Source organism: Aegilops tauschii, chromosome 5 (genome assembly GCF_002575655.3).
Source record: "Aegilops tauschii subsp. strangulata cultivar AL8/78 chromosome 5, Aet v6.0, whole genome shotgun sequence".
In the NCBI taxonomy this organism is placed as follows: Eukaryota; Viridiplantae; Streptophyta; class Magnoliopsida; order Poales; family Poaceae; genus Aegilops; species Aegilops tauschii.
The window spans coordinates 506,881,798-506,898,622 of record NC_053039.3 but is presented as its reverse complement, the minus strand read 5'-3'; the positions used below and the strand labels follow the sequence as shown (position 1 = coordinate 506,898,622).

The 16,825-nt window shown below is 50.6% G+C and overlaps 1 protein-coding gene across 1 annotated transcript; it reads left to right on the top strand.

Annotated features, from left to right (window-relative positions):
- Window positions 1–1,888: 1,888 nt before the first annotated feature.
- Window positions 1,889–15,642, top strand: LOC109747740 (indole-3-acetaldehyde oxidase). The gene is made up of 7 exons (XM_020306773.4): window positions 1,889–2,254; window positions 8,451–10,058; window positions 12,623–12,885; window positions 13,011–13,220; window positions 13,306–13,524; window positions 13,752–14,912; window positions 14,995–15,642. Exons 1-7 carry the CDS (start codon window positions 2,092–2,094, stop codon window positions 15,406–15,408), a joined length of 4,038 nt encoding a protein of 1,345 aa, XP_020162362.1. The 5' UTR covers window positions 1,889–2,091; the 3' UTR covers window positions 15,409–15,642.
- Window positions 15,643–16,825: the final 1,183 nt, after the last annotated feature.

The window sequence follows — 16,825 nt, the reverse complement described above, 5'->3', positions numbered from 1 at the left end:
AGGAAGGGGATCCTCTCCGAAGCCTCCAACAAGGGGAACAACACCCAAAGGCACCGCCTTCGGAGTGGCCGCTGCGCCGGCCAAGGGATTCCCCCGGATCCACTTCCAGCCATCAGATCCGCAAAGCTAGCACTCAAGATCGGCAGCCGAAGCCACCAGGGGCTGGATCCGCTGCAGATCGGGGTTGAGAAAGAACATCTCCATGGCGACCAGAAACCAGCGGGAGGCTGCCGCAGCAGCCGACGCCCACCACCTTCATGCCGCCCACACGATCGGGTAGTTGACCCACCAGCACCCGCCGACACCGGCCGCCGCACAGGCCGCACCGCGCGCCACCACCCAGGGCCGCCGCCCTGGAAGCCGAGGCCCTCCACCCGAGATGAAGACGAAAGGATCCCCACCGCCAGCTTCACCTGTACCACGCGGCCACGCCGGTGGGCACCTGGGCGGCGGCAGAAAGGAGAGAAGTGAAGGGGGACGAGGTGGAGGAGCTAGAGTTTGCCCCCGAGTCGTCTCAGAGGCGGGGGCGCGGGGGGGGATAGAGATAATGAGTCGGACTTGACGGAATGACGTCTGTTCTTCTCCGCTCCAGTTCAGTACAACTTCAGGCCTATTCAGATGCTACATGGGCTAGCGATCCCTCATATTGCCGTTCATTTTCTGCTTATTGTGTTTTTCTTGGTGGTTCTCTTATTGCCTAGAAGACGAAGAAACATACTGCATTTCCCGTTCAACAGATGTTGAGTTGCATGTTGTGGCTCTTTTGACGGTAGAGATGACTTAGTTACAGTAGTTACTTCAGGAGTTTGATGTTTCTGTCACTAGACGTACTCTGTTATTGTCTGACACCACATGCTCTATTAGTATTGCACGCGGCCCTGTGAAGTATGAGCTCACCAAACATATTGGCGTTGATACTTTTTTGTGCGCGCTAGTGTGTAGGATCATGATATTGCTCTTTAGTATGTGTCTTTGAAGATACAGTTGACGGGTTACTTTACGAAAACTCAGAGTATAGCACAATATGGCTTCTATCTCTTCAAATTTAATATTGTTGGTCCACCATCAGTTTAGGGGAAGGGAGAGGTTAGAGTTATATATTTAGTCGTGTTCCTCTTTGTCTTTTCTATTTTACAAGGAGGTTTATGCATATTTTACCATATGTACATACTGCATATTTCCTAACAACCCGATTCTGAAATAAGCCCGTCACAAGTCACCTCACTTCTACTCCCTTCATTCCATAATATAGTGCGTCCACGCTTTTCGAGATTTAAATTTAACCATAAATTTAACCAAAGAGGTCGACTGCGGCGGGATCAAAAATTATACCACTAAATTCGTATCAAAATAGCGAACTTAGTGGTATAATTTTTTGCTCCCGCCGTAGTCGGTCTCGCTGGTTAAATTTATGGTCAAACTTAAATTTCGGAAAGCGCGGGCGCACTACATTATGAAACAGAGGGAATACTGGTGATGCAGCACAGCGCTGGTTAACCTCATGGTGACCAGAAACAAGAACATTAGTGATCATTATTTTGATCCCTTCAAAGTACTCCTTTTTTTCTTTTTATACTCCACCAAAACATACCTTGGGACTCTGGTCTTGTTTGTCTTTGCTAATTCTCGGTGTGTTTTTGTGTGCACGCGTTGATTTTGGCTGTATGCTTCCTAATGACTACGCAAAGGTTAAAAGTGTGCTTATTGTGTTTGAATCCTCTCGATGTTTTATTGTAAGCTAGTAATAAAATTCATGATTTGTCGAAAAAAACCTAAACGAGAACAAAAGCAAACAAACCTGGGCTGACAGTGTGTCATCTTCAGATCAATTGTGACCTTTCCCGTCCTTTTGATCTCTCGTATATTACTACCGATTGGCTGATGCTCCTGCGGCAGCAGAAAAGTCCACGAGAAGCTAGCGTACCGCCTCGGTCAGTTCCGCCGGACGCCTGTCTGGACCGGAGAGTGTACACGCACCGTCACCGAACACCAATCTCGCGCCCCTTGACATCCAGGTAGCGATCGAAATCGCGCTGTAAAAAGGGCCTCCGTCTGTCTTCCCTGCGCGCACTTGGTGGGTTGCGTAGAGCGATGGGGTCGCTGGGGAAGGACGCGGCTGCGGCGGCGGAGCGGGTGGTGCTGGCGGTGAACAGCGCGCGGCACGAGGCAGCCGGCGTTGACCCGTCGACGACGCTGCTGGAGTTCCTCCGCACGCGCACGCCCGTCAGGGGGCCCAAGCTCGGCTGCGGCGAAGGTGAGCACCCGTCCACCACTCAATTCATATCCGCTCGTTTTAATTTTTCCTTCAGTGGTTCGTTCCGATGGGAATACGCGGATCGAGGCAGCTCGACCGAACCAACGTCACAGATGATGGTTCATCATCCTTCACAGCTCGAACCAACTATGGATCTCGGTATTGACTTTTCAGCCAGCTCAACACTCACAGACGATCTGTCTGACCGCTGCTCTTTTATTTTCATATTTTTCCTTAATAATAAAGCACGGATTGACTTTGTCGGGTTCACCATCACAATAGCTTCTTCCCGTGATTTTACGCTTTCAGTTTGAATTTAAAACATATTCGAGGTGGTATTTTTCACATCTACCGTCAAAAGTTTCGTACGTCGTCGTCCGCGTACGTGGTCTGGAGCTTCGTAAGTCTCATGGGCCAGAATTTAAGTTTCTGTTATGGGCCGCTACCAAAATAGTTGCTCCATGTGATAAAATTTTGTACTCCTTTTTTAATCAATAGTCTCACCCTGCTCTTTTAGATCACATCTTAGCAACTTAAATACGTTCTCAAATTGCATGAATCAAACAAGCCAAAGCAGGAAAAAAGACGAGACCTGCAGCATATATGCATCATCAGCATATATGCATACATGCATGCAGAGACAGAGTGGCCGTCGGTGCTGGAGCTTGAGCGACGGAAAAAAGGGGAGCAACGGCGACTTGGCAGATGAGCGGGGGAGGGTACGGGGGGATGTTGGAGATGCCCTAAGAATTAGGCAATAATCTAAATAATTAAGAGAAAAGCAAAATCATTAATTGTGTAGTTTTTGCTGATATACATTTTGACCTTGGCGTGCGTCTCTATGTCGCCGTTGGGTGGCACTTTTCGGATTCTGGCATGCCGCATTGATGAATGTTTATATGGACACATAAAATCTCTCACCCGTTGCAACGCACGGGCATATGTGCTAGTAATAATAATGTTGATTTGAATTTTCCGAAGTGTGAAGACATAATCTGGCCAATCAGGCAAGTTCACGCGTATAATTTCAAGTAGGAGTATATAATTCGACTTTGTAGTTCAGTGGTAGTAATTTTTTTCCCTCAAGTTTAATTTGACTTTTTTTAAGAATGAATTTTAATTTAGCTTTACCTACTATCAAATAACGACTAGTCGACCACCGACGATATTGTATAACAGTTGGCGGAAATAACCTTGCCCAACACGTTATTTTCAGTACACCCGGCCTAGCGATGGCATTGAGATATATCACTATTTTCTTAACTTTTATCTAAGATTACATATACTCAGCAAGAGCAAGCAATGCTACATTCTTGGACAAGGGTGGAAACCGCGATAATACTACACACACGCGCAAAACAGACGGACTTTCACGGACCCTGCCGCCTGGCCTTCACTAATTGGCCCCCCCTGATTTTAAGTCGTGGGCCCGCCTCACTCTATCAAATCTAAGCCAATCATATCCTAACCACCCCGTAAAACCAAGTAAAGCCTCCGTGTGTGTAGCATCTCTCTGGAAACAATTAAGAGGAAGATTACATAGCATTGCCCGTAACAGCCCGTAGGTGTAGGATTATTGGCCACTCAGCTCAGGCATGACAGAGACAAAAGGATCAAAAAGGATACCTTGCCGTTGTACTTTTCCCATAGTGGAGCAATCATACACCCATCCAAAACCATTGGACCATGACTCTCTTATTTGTCAATGTTACTTTTTCATGTTTGGTGATCAGGCCCCATCCATGTTCAACTACCGATGTTACTAGTTTACTAAAAACTTTGGCGCTTGTTTCTGTTCGCCACATAGCGAAATTGTGTAAGAGCATCTCTAGCAGACCCCTTAAAGTGGTCAAACCCGTAAAAAAAGTGTTTACAGTTTCATTCGGAAAAACGGCGTCTAGCAGATCCCATAAAACTCGTTCGGCCCTTAAACTTTTTAAAGGGTACTAAAAATTCATCCGCGAAAACCTCATATGTATAGTTTCGAAGACAGTATACAGTTCAACCCGCAAACCGATCAAACCTCGTCGGAGCAGACGTGTCGCCGTCGAACTGGCCAGAATCTACCAGGAACTCATCGGAATCCGTCATCGCCCGTCGGAAGAAGCCACCGCCGGTCCGAATTGCGGCCAGCTCGACCTCCACTGCCCGGGCGAGGCCGTCCACGGGCAGGGCCTAGCGATGGCATTGAGATATATCACTATTTTCTTAACTTTTATCTAAGATTACATATACTCAGCAAGAGCAAGCAATGCTACATTCTTGGACAAGGGTGGAAACCGCGATAATACTACACACACGCGCAAAACAGACGGACTTTCACGGACCCTGCCGCCTGGCCTTCACTAATTGGCCCCCCCTGATTTTAAGTCGTGGGCCCGCCTCACTCTATCAAATCTAAGCCAATCATATCCTAACCACCCCGTAAAACCAAGTAAAGCCTCCGTGTGTGTAGCATCTCTCTGGAAACAATTAAGAGGAAGATTACATAGCATTGCCCGTAACAGCCCGTAGGTGTAGGATTATTGGCCACTCAGCTCAGGCATGCCAGAGACAAAAGGATCAAAAAGGATACCTTGCCGTTGTACTTTTCCCATAGTGGAGCAATCATACACCCATCCAAAACCATTGGACCATGACTCTCTTATTTGTCAATGTTACTTTTTCATGTTTGGTGATCAGGCCCCATCCATGTTCAACTACCGATGTTACTAGTTTACTAAAAACTTTGGCGCTTGTTTCTGTTCGCCACATAGCGAAATTGTGTAAGAGCATCTCTAGCAGACCCCTTAAAGTGGTCAAACCCGTAAAAAAAGTGTTTACAGTTTCATTCGGAAAAACGGCGTCTAGTAGATCCCATAAAACTCGTTCGGCCCTTAAACTTTTTAAAGGGTACTAAAAATTCATCCGCGAAAACCTCATATGTATAGTTTCGAAGACAGTATACAGTTCAACCCGCAAACCGATCAAACCTCGTCGGAGCAGACGTGTCGCCGTCGAACTGGCCAGAATCTACCAGGAACTCATCGGAATCCGTCGTCGCCCGTCGGAAGAAGCCACCGCCGGTCCGAATTGCGGCCAGCTCGACCTCCACTGCCCGGGCGAGGCCGTCCACGGGCAGGGCCTAGCGATGGCATTGAGATATATCACTATTTTCTTAACTTTTATCTAAGATTACATATACTCAGCAAGAGCAAGCAATGCTACATTCTTGGACAAGGGTGGAAACCGCCATAATACTACACACGCGCAAAACAGACGGACTTTCACGGACCCTGCCGCCTGGCCTTCACTAATTGGCCCCCCCTGATTTTAAGTCGTGGGCCCGCCTCACTCTATCAAATCTAAGCCAATCATATCCTAACCACCCCGTAAAACCAAGTAAAGCCTCCGTGTGTGTAGCATCTCTCTGGAAACAATTAAGAGGAAGATTACATAGCATTGCCCGTAACAGCCCGTAGGTGTAGGATTATTGGCCACTCAGCTCAGGCATGACAGAGACAAAAGGATCAAAAAGGATACCTTGCCGTTGTACTTTTCCCATAGTGGAGCAATCATACACCCATCCAAAACCATTGGACCATGACTCTCTTATTTGTCAATATTACTTTTTCATGTTTGGTGATCAGGCCCCATCCATGTTCAACTACCGATGTTACTAGTTTACTAAAAACTTTGGCGCTTGTTTCTGTTCGCCACATAGCGAAATTGTGTAAGAGCATCTCTAGCAGACCCCTTAAAGTGGTCAAACCCGTAAAAAAAGTGTTTACAGTTTCATTCGGAAAAACGGCGTCTAGCAGATCCCATAAAACTCGTTCGGCCCTTAAACTTTTTAAAGGGTACTAAAAATTCATCCGCGAAAACCTCATATGTATAGTTTCGAAGACAGTATACAGTTCAACCCGCAAACCGATCAAACCTCGTCGGAGCAGACGTGTCGCCGTCGAACTGGCCAGAATCTACCAGGAACTCATCGGAATCCGTCGTCGCCCGTCGGAAGAAGCCACCGCCGGTCCGAATTGCGGCCAGCTCGACCTCCACTGCCCGGGCGAGGCCGTCCACGGGCAGGGCGAAATAGGCCACCGGTGGCCCGAATCAGGGCGGGCGGCTCCGGAGAAGGGCGGGGAAGGGGGGAGGGGCTCGCGCGGCCACACTGGGGAGCGTGCGCGCAGCGGCGGGCGGTGTCGCGCTCAATCAGGGACGGGCAGGCGCGCTAGGGAGCGCACGGTCGGGGCGGGCGGCGCCGAGGCAAGGCACGCCGTGACCAGAGACGAGCTCTGTCGGGACGAGAGGAAAAAGGAAAAAAAGGCTATAGTAGGATTATACCTGGCCATACCTCGGGCCGGGCCAGGCTTCGGGCCGGGCCTAGCCAAGCCCGACGCAAAAAACCCAGGCCCGAGCCCGGCCCGGCCCGGGCGTCGGGCCTGTTTTTTGGGCCCGAGCCCGGCTCGAACACGTAAAAGCCCGTCCGGCTTCGGGCCGGCCCGGCCCGTCCTTCAGGAAAACGCGAAAACGATGGGCCCGGGCCCGGCCCGGCCCGGTCTTCGGGCTCAAAATCTAGGCGGGCTTTTTCGGGCCGGGCTGCCCATGGCCAGGACTAAGTGGGATACACTTTCATTTACGAAGTCTGCTCTGTCCGGGGTAATTTCGCTCCGTAAAATGCCCCTTATCGGTTTGCGGGTCAACTTTTGCCCGTATCACCTTTGGCAGATGCTTTATATTGATATTTATATATAGATTCACATAACTTGACACTGTACAGAAATAGCCCAACAAACGGGGTAACTAGTGGGACCAAGTGCTTTGCAATTGCCTTGGCTTTTAGTTTTTTTGTAGGGAATCGCCTTGCTTTCTACTCCAGTATTTAAGTACTATATCTTCTCCAACTTGTTCTTTTACCTAGGAAAAGGTAAATAATCCTAAAAAAGAAAAAGGTAAATAAAATAAGGACGTGACTAGATGGCGCATGTGTGTTATCAGATTTTCGAGTAAACACGTATGGAAAGTTTATCCTTTGTATCCTCTAACGTGCACAAAACATAAACGGTAATTTTACCTGGTGAACGAACGTTCTGTGCAAGGGGGATGACAAGCCAACCATCTTTGCTAGCAGTTTTAGTTGTAAAAAATGAGATCAAACGAGGGTAGTTTAAAAATTGCCTTCTCGGGGGTTTCTTTTGAAAAAAATGACAACTCTTCCCACTTCATCACAACTAAAACTGTCATCGAACTGCTCGCATGTGCCACCTCCTCTCACGAACATTCGCCAGTTAGGAGGGCCCAAAATAAAAGGGGGTCTTCTGCATGTAGAAATTTCCCTATATGGTTGCTTCCTCACATGCAAAGATTCGATGTAATTTTGAAATTTTGTAATTACATATGCATGTCTCTGGCATCATGTATTTTTGTATGTATCTGATGATTTTACTACTACCCCATGTGTTGTTCCTGCGTGCGCCTCGGAAAATGAAAGTGCCTGTGCGCTCATATTTTCTTTGCGATAAACAATAGTACTCGAAACAAAAGGTTAAACTTTGCTAATTAAATACACAATTAGGCAATTTTAGCCACAGCAGTGCTATACACACGATGCAGGCAGACGATTTATGGACGATAGCACATATCAATGCGTCCATTCATATTATCAAAGTGGAGCGGACGGCAAGATTGACATCATGCAGCTGTCGTGCATGTAGTGCGTCGTTTTTATAGTAGTTTCGTTTTAGCCAAAAGGTTATATACAAGTTTGTACTATCAATTTTGTTGGCGGGTATTTTTTGTACTATCATTTTGGGTAGACATGAACAATTGATTGCACATTTTGCACCAACCGGTGATTTGATGGATCTTAATCGGTAGGATCACTTCACTCTCCAGTGTTTGTATCCTTGCTGTTTACATTTAGGTTGTAGCCTAGTGGCAAGGTGGGCAGTGGCTCACCCTGCGACCAGGGTTTGAACCTCGTCGGGGTTGATTTTTCTGGTGCCTCTCTCAGGTGGGATTCTTCTATAAAACTAGTGTCCATGTTTTTTTTTTTACTTTTACATTTACGGACAACCGTTGTCTTCAGCCTGAAATTCTGTGAGATTTTATCTTCAGTTTCGGTCGATTCTAACTGAAATTAACAAATCCCTCAAAAAAAAAAACTGAAATGAACTAACAACGTGTGTTAACGTTGCTGCGTGCATGCATGCAGGTGGATGCGGCGCATGCGTGGTCCTCATTTCCAAGTACAACCCGGCCACCGACGAGGTGACCGAGCACTCGGCGAGCTCCTGCCTGACGCTCGTCGGCAGCCTAAACCACTGCTCGGTCACCACCAGCGAGGGCATCGGCAACACCCGCCATGGCTACCACCCTGTCCAGCAGCGCCTCGCCGGCTTCCACGCTTCCCAGTGCGGCTTCTGCACCCCCGGCATGTGCATGTCCATCTTCTCCGCCCTTGTCAAGGCCGACAAGCCCGACGGCCCTGCCCCGCCAACGGGATTCTCCAAGCTCACCTGCTCCGAGGCCGAGCACGCCGTCTCCGGCAACCTATGCCGCTGCACTGGCTACCGGCCCATCCTCGACACCTGCAAGAGCTTCGCCGCTGACGTTGACCTCGAGGATCTCGGCCTCAACTCGTTCTGGAAGAAAGGCACTGACCGCGCCGACGTCGGCAAGCTGCCGGAATACTCTAGCGGCGCCGTCTGCACCTTCCCTGAGTTCCTAAAGTCTGAGATCAAGGGTCAAATGAACGATATTCCAGCGGCGATCGCCGGCCAAGACGGCTGGTACCATCCCAAGAGCATCGAGGAGCTTCATAGCCTCTTTGATTCCAACTGGTTCGACGAAAACTCGGTCAAGATCGTGGCGTCCAATACCGGCGCCGGAGTTTACAAGGATCAAGACCTGTACGATAAGTACATCGACATCCAAGGGATCCCGGAGCTTTCAGTCATCGACAGGAGCAGCAAGGGGTTGGAGATCGGGGCAGCCGTGTCCATCTCCAAAGTCATCGAGGTCTTCTCCGATGGCACTCCGGTGTTCACAAAGATCGCCGGTCACCTCAGCAAGGTTGCCTCGCCGTTCGTCCGGAACACGGCGACTGTCGGCGGGAACGTGATCATGGCACAGCGGCTGCAGTTTCCGTCGGATATCGCCACCGTTCTTCTCGCCGCGGGTTCGACGGTCACAGTCCAGACGGCTTCCAAGATGTTGCGCCTGACGATGGAGGAGTTCTTGGAGCAGCCTCCCTGTGATGCCAAGACCATACTGCTCAGCATATTTGTCCCGGATTGGGGTTCAGACAATGTCATCTTCGAGACCTCTCGTGCATCCCCGAGACCGTTCGGCAATGCTGTCTCCTTTGTGAATTCTGCATTCCTGGCAAGGACTTCAGGGCAGCTCGTAATTGAGGATATCTGCCTCGCATTCGGCGCTTACGGTGTCGATCACGCCACCCGGGCTCGGAAAGTTGAGGAATTCCTGAAGGGGAAATCAGTGAGTGCAGCGGTGATACTTGAAGCAGTTCAGTTGCTGAAAGATGTTATCTCGCCGTCAGAAGGCACCACACACCCTGAGTACAGAGTCAGCTTGGCTGTCAGTTTCTTATTCAGTTTCCTTTCTTCACTTGGTAACAACCTGAATGAACCGGCGAATGCTATTGCTCCCAATGGGTCATGTGCTAATGGCCCCGAGAAGCATGGTACTGTTGGAAGCGACGACTTGCCGGTTCGCTCAAGGCAAGAACTAGTTTTCAGTGATGAATACAAACCTGTCGGCAAGCCTATCACGAAAGCCGGGGCGGAGCTGCAAGCTTCTGGTATATTCCTACAACTCTTATTCCAATGTTTTATTTAGCTTACAAGTATTTCCTTCAATTGATTTGTACTCTTCAATTACAAGTGTTAGTTTTTTTTTATATAGCTCATCATTCATGCCGAATGGTTAAGAAGTGCTTACTAGTACTTGACAGTGTTAGTAAGCATTGTTTATACTAATACTTTCTTCTACATACTTCAAGATCATTTGGGAGTTCTTTTTGTTCATCTTCAGTACACTGGTTCAATCAATGTTGAGCCATCTCATATGCTTTATTCCTGAATATATTTCTTCAAAAAGAAAAATGTTGGCACATCTAAATTCTATCCTGAAACATGGCTTGACAATATTCTCGCTTGTTTCCAATTTTGTTGGCCCCTGTAGTTTCTATTCTTTTTTTTTGAGCAGTCAATGGGGGGCGATCACCCACCTGAACTCAGTTTTGTATTGATAATAAAAGACAGCGGGTCGGTAAATACACAGCTCTGCAGAGCCGAGAGAGGGCATAGTCTACGCGGGAGGGGGCCCGGACCACCCACAAGCGGAGGTGCTCCTGGATCGAGTGCCGCAAGTCAAGATCCAAAACCCGGATGTTATTGAACACCATCCGGTTCCGGGTCTTCCAGACAACCCAAAGGACACGACACATCGTCGTGCTGAGAAGCGGACAACTCCAGGAAGGGTGACAGGCGGTGAAGGCACGCCAAACGTTTTCCACACGGCGAATGACGGGCATACCGTGGCGGCCGAGGACGTGCGCCCACATTGGTTGTAAGCGGGGGCACTCGAGGAATAGGTGCATGATTGTCTCAGGCCGCCCGGGGCAAAAGGGGCAGTAGTCATGCTCGAGGAAGCCGATCCGATGAAGGAAGTCCCGCGTACGAGTGTTACCATGCCGTATAACCAGGCGAACACCTTGACCTTGACGGGCATGAAGCCATCCCAATTGAGATCATGCAGGGGGAGCTCATGGCCGGAGAGTTTGATCATGCGGTACACCGCACTCGCCTTGAACCAAAGGCTCCCACCCCAAGCTAGGATCCGCTCATCATCAACCGCGGAGAGCTGGACGTGGTTAACAGCTGATCGAACCAAGGAGACTTCCAAACCTACAGTTCTAGACAAACGGTCATGCACGGGGACTGCATCAGCACCAAGCTAACCAAAGTCCCCCAGGGTTGCATCGAGGCGGAGACAGTGTGAGTAAGCCGCGGGGAGAGCAGCCGCCAAATGACCCAACGAGGTCCAGTTGTCATGCCAGATGGAGGTGTGCTCTCCATTGCCAAACCTCATCGACGTAAGCGAACGATAGAGCGGGACAAGGGAGGCAAAAACTTTCCAAGTGGGGGTAGAGGCCGCTGGTCGATCACCCAGGTACCAGCGTCGAACCCAAACGGTCCACGGGTTACATACACCACTGAAGATTTTATGAACCATTTTGGCCAGAACATGGCCCTACGGGGGCGGTCCATCTTGGCCATAGTGCCCTTGGAGAGGGGGAGCACCGACATGGCATGGGTAGGGATCGCGGAGAGCACCGCAGAAGTGGGTGTCAAACGACCCCCTTGGTCGACGAAACGCGTGCGCCATCCAGGGATGCGCCGCTCAATCTTGGTCGGCAAGAAGTCCAGGGCGCTAGCAGGTAACTTCATATGGGAGAGAGGTAAGCGAGGTACGTCTAGGGGAACATCGACAGTGGGCAGCCAAGCTCAGCAGCCAGGCGGGTGGCACGGGCGGGGTCCACGTTCACCGGAACAAAGGTGCTTTTGTGAAAGTTGATGGACAGCTCCGTGGCGGCAGAGAATGCATCCAGAATAGACTTGAGCCGCGAGAGTTGTCCCTGTTCAGCAGGGACCAAGGGGAGGGTATCGTCCGCATACTGAATAACAGGACACGACAAATCGTCGACGAGCGGATGCAGCAACCTGGACGAGGAGGCATCCCTGGCAATCATCTGGTGGAGAAGGTCTGCAACGATCAAGAAGAGGTAAGGCGACAACGGGTCTCCTTGACGCAACCCCATTTTACACTGAATCCATCTGCCGGGCACCCCATTCAGCAACACCGCAGTTTTGCCGGTGGCAAGGATATTTCAGATCCAAGAGCGCCAACAGTCGCCAAAGCCACGTGCCTGCAAAATAACATCCAGTGCTACCCAACTAACCGAATCGAAGGCCTTCTTGAAATCCAACTTCAAGGCAATCGTGGGTGTTTTGCGGAGACGACAGCTCTGCAACAAATCGGCAGCATACAAGAAGCTGTCGGCGATGCATCTCCCGGCAATAAATCCAGACTGTTCAAAGGACACCAGGAGCTCAAAAAAATTCTGCAGCCGCGTGGTCAAGATCCGAGAGACAATCTTCATGACACAATTCTGGAGGGAAATGGCTCGGAACCCATCAGCGGAGAGCACCACGTCGCATTTGGGCAGCAGGTGATGAAAGCACGGTTAACACCATCCAAGTCCGCAACCCTAGAGAAGAAATCATTCAAGAAGTCTAACAAATCGTTTGGTAGTTCCTATTCTGAATCATTAACTTGACAATATTCTTGGTTCTTGTACAGGGGAGGCTATGTATGTTGATGACATCCCTGCTCCCAAGGATTGCCTCTATGGAGCATTTATGTACAGCACACACCCTCATGCCCATGTAAAAAGTGTCAACTTCAGATCATCTTTGGCTTCAGAAAAGGTCATCACGGTTATCTCCGCAAAGGACATTCCAGTTGGTGGTAAAAATGTTGGATCCGGCTTCAGGATGCTAGGAGAGGAAGCTCTTTTCGGTGATCCGGTATCTGAATTTGCTGGTCAAAATATTGGCATTGTGGTACCTACTTCTGAACCACTTGAACTCAATTTCAGGAAAATGCATAACCAGTGGTAGTCTATTTTTACCCTATATTTTGCGAGGTCGTAGAACTTACCATATTGTGTTGCTTTGACATCACTCAGATTGCTGAAACACAGAAGTACGCCTATATGGCGGCGAAGCAAGCTGTAATCGATTATAGTACCGAGAACCTTGAGCCGCCGATTCTGACAATTGAGGATGCCATCCAACATAACAGCTATTTCCAAACTCCACCATTTTTGGCTCCTCGGCCAGTTGGGGACATCGACCAAGGGATGTCTCAAGCTGATCACAAGATCTTATCAGGAGAGGTACACATTTGATATTATTAGGATGCTGCATTTTCAGACATGATCCCAGTTGTAACACCTAGTGTCTTTTGTTAATTTCCGACAGGTGAAACTTGAATCACAGTACTACTTCTACATGGAGACTCAGACCGCATTGGCCATTCCCGACGAAGATAACTGCATCACCATATACTCCTCAACGCAGCTACCAGAGATCACGCAGAATGTCGTCGCGGACTGCCTCGGCATTCCATACCACAATGTTCGCATCATCACGAGAAGAGTTGGAGGCGGCTTTGGTGGAAAGGGACTGAAAGGAACCCATGTAAGTGCCCCACTATAAAAAGCACCCCTTATCTGAATATTTTTTTTGCAAGTGCCCCACAATATAAGCAGAGATTCATGTGTGTGTACTTCAGATTGCATGTGTGTGTGCTTTCAGTTGCAGCATTCACAGGAAAAAAAATGCAAGTGCCCCAGGAATGTTACAATAAGTTGTGCATTTCAGTTGCACAATCTTCTGATGATGGTGCAATTGGTTTCTGTATTCAGGTAGCATGTGCGTGTGCAGTTGCAGCTTTCAAGTTGCAGCGCCCTGTCCGGATGTACCTCGACCGCAAGACGGACATGATCATGGCGGGAGGGCGGCACCCGATGAAGGTGAAGTACTCCGTCGGGTTTAAGTCGGACGGCACGCTCACGGCTCTGCTCGTCGATCTTGGGATCAACGCCGGGATATCGCCGGACTTGAGCCCGTTGATGCCAGGTCACACCATCTCTTCTCTGAAGAAGTACAACTGGGGCGCCCTCGCCTTCGACATCAAGTTGTGCAAGACGAACGTGTCGTCCAAGTCGGCGGTGCGAGCGCCCGGCGACGTGCAGGGCTCCTTCATCGCCGAGGCCATCATCGAGCACGTCGCGTCCGCGCTCGGGGCCGACACCAACGCCGTCCGGAGAAAGAACCTCCACAGCGTCGAGAGCCTCAGGACGTTCTACGGCGACGCCGCGGGGGACGCCCCGACGTACAGCCTCATCGACATCTTCGACAAGCTGGCCTCGTCGCCGGAGTACCGGAGCAGGGCGGAGGCAGTTGAACGGTTCAATGGCGGAAGCAGGTGGAAGAAGCGCGGCATTTCGTGCGTGCCGATCACCTACGAGGTGACCCTCCGGCCGACGCCGGGGAAGGTGTCCATCCTGAACGACGGCTCGATCGCTGTGGAGGTCGGCGGCGTGGAGCTCGGGCAAGGGCTGTATACCAAGGTGAAGCAGATGACGGCGTTCGGGCTGCGGGAGCTCTGTCCCGACGCCGACGGGCTGCTCGACAAGGTGCGCGTCATTCAGGCCGACACGCTGAGCTTGATCCAGGGCAGCTTCACCGGTGGGAGCACCACCTCCGAGAGCAGCTGCGAGGCGGTCCGCCAGTCGTGTGCCGTGCTCGTCGAGCGCCTCAAGCCCATCAAAGAGGGCCTCGAGGCCAAGTCAGGCGCTGCGGCGCCATGGAGCGCCTTGATCGCCCAGGCGAAGATGGCGAGCGTGAACCTGTCGGCCCACGCCTACTGGAAACCCGACCCAGCCTTTGTAAAATACATCAACTACGGAGCCGCCGTCAGCGAGGTGGAAATCGACGTGCTGACCGGAGCGACGACGATCCTGAGGAGCGACCTGGTGTACGACTGCGGGCAGAGCCTGAACCCGGCGGTGGACCTTGGCCAGGTGAGCTCGCCGCCGATCGGCACATCCACTTGCTATTGCTGAAGAATGAAGATCGTTGTCATCTGAATTCGTTTTGGATCAGGTGGAGGGCGCGTTCGTGCAAGGGGTTGGGTTCTTCACGAACGAGGACTACGCGACGAACGCCGACGGGCTGGTGGTGAACGATGGCACATGGACGTACAAGATCCCTACGGTTGACACCATCCCTAAGCAGTTCAACGTGGAGCTCATCAACAGCGCGCGCGACCAGAAGCGCGTGCTCTCCTCCAAGGCGTCCGGCGAGCCGCCGCTGCTGCTGGCGGCGTCGGTGCACTGCGCCATGCGGGAGGCCATCAGGGCGGCCAGGAAGGAATTCAAGGCCAACTCGCCGCTGACGTTCCAGATGGACGTGCCGGCGACCATGGCTGATGTCAAGGAGCTGTGCGGCCTCGACGTCGTCGAGAGGCACCTTCAGAGCCTCACTTCCGCCGCCGCCAGCGCCGCAGTGAAGGCGTGATCGTATTTGCATGTAAGTTGTGTCGAAACGTGGGCATATGTACTGCTGCAATGACACGATGAAGGTGTGGGACGCTGAACAATGTCCGGTTTGCCTGTGTGCTGCTGTGTATAGAAGAGAGGAGATAAAACAGCTATCGACGTGGATCTATCATAAGCGTTGGGTTTTCATCTAACGGCAGGCATGCACGTGCTGCGATTCTGCTTATAATGTAGTATATTTTTACTACAAAAATGAATATCTTCAATTCCTGTTATAAATAAAAGGAAATCTAATCCCCGAAACATTTTCTAGGGTTTTGAGTGGACCGGTGGCGCTCGGTCTTTTAGAGTTGTGTCGAATATTGTGTACAAGGTAGGTTACAGTTGGACTTATAGTTGTATTGTGTTTAGATAGGATATGGAGTCGTGTCCTGGTAGGTCACTTGTATCCTAGGCCTCTCATATATATAGTGGGGGTAGACACACGATGTAACATATGCCAACATAATAGCACAGGCACGCAAGGGGGAGCCGGCAGAGTGTGCCGGCGCCCGGGTGACCGGTGTGCGGTATTGTGACGGTGTCACGGGGAGGAGCGCCCGTAGTCAAGCCCCGGGGATGTAGCCATATCGGTGAACCTCGTTAACAAATCTCGGTGTCGTACTCGCGTGATTACTTGGTCCTCGGATGATCGACGATATGCCTCGGATTTATTCTAACAAGTGATATCATGAGCTAGGTTGTTCGAAGGTTGCTGGATTGTCGATCTAGAGGTGGACGCATGGAAGTTGTCAGCGAGATCTTGCAAGATGCAATGTGTACAATTGGAGGCATGGCAGCGGTAGTTGTCGTGTCGGTGGATCGAGTTTGCTGAGATAAGATTCGTGGAAGACGACATCGTGTTTGATGGAAAGAGCAATCGGAAGCAGCGCTTTTGTTCGGAAACTCGGCGAGATCGGCATCCGCATTTGCTGGGTTCGTGGTGGTATGATCCGAGCGGAACACGTACAGGCGGTGGCCACCAGGTGCGTGTGCAGGGCTGCAGGCAAAGGGTTGGACGCACGCGCAAAGCCGAGGCGGCTCGTGGGCATGCCTAGGGCGTAGCTGGCTGGCCCAGGTAGGGCTGGTCGTGTGCGTGCTTGGTGGGCAAGGCCCTTGTGTAGCCACGAGGTACAGGCGTGCAGTGGCCCAGGAGCAGCAGCTGGTTGTGCAAGGCCGAAGGAAAGCCACGTGCGCGGAGCTGAATTCCAGGAGAGTTGGCATTGTGCCGGGACTAGAGCATTGCATGCACTAGAGATTTGTTTGGCGAAAAAAAATTACGGCACAAGGGCTTAGTCAGATCGTGATGCTGTCATGGAAAAAGAAAAGAAAAGGAGAGGCCAGCTACAGACGTGTGATGAATCAGGTGTTTGAGCTAGTTAGCTTTGTTGATCTGA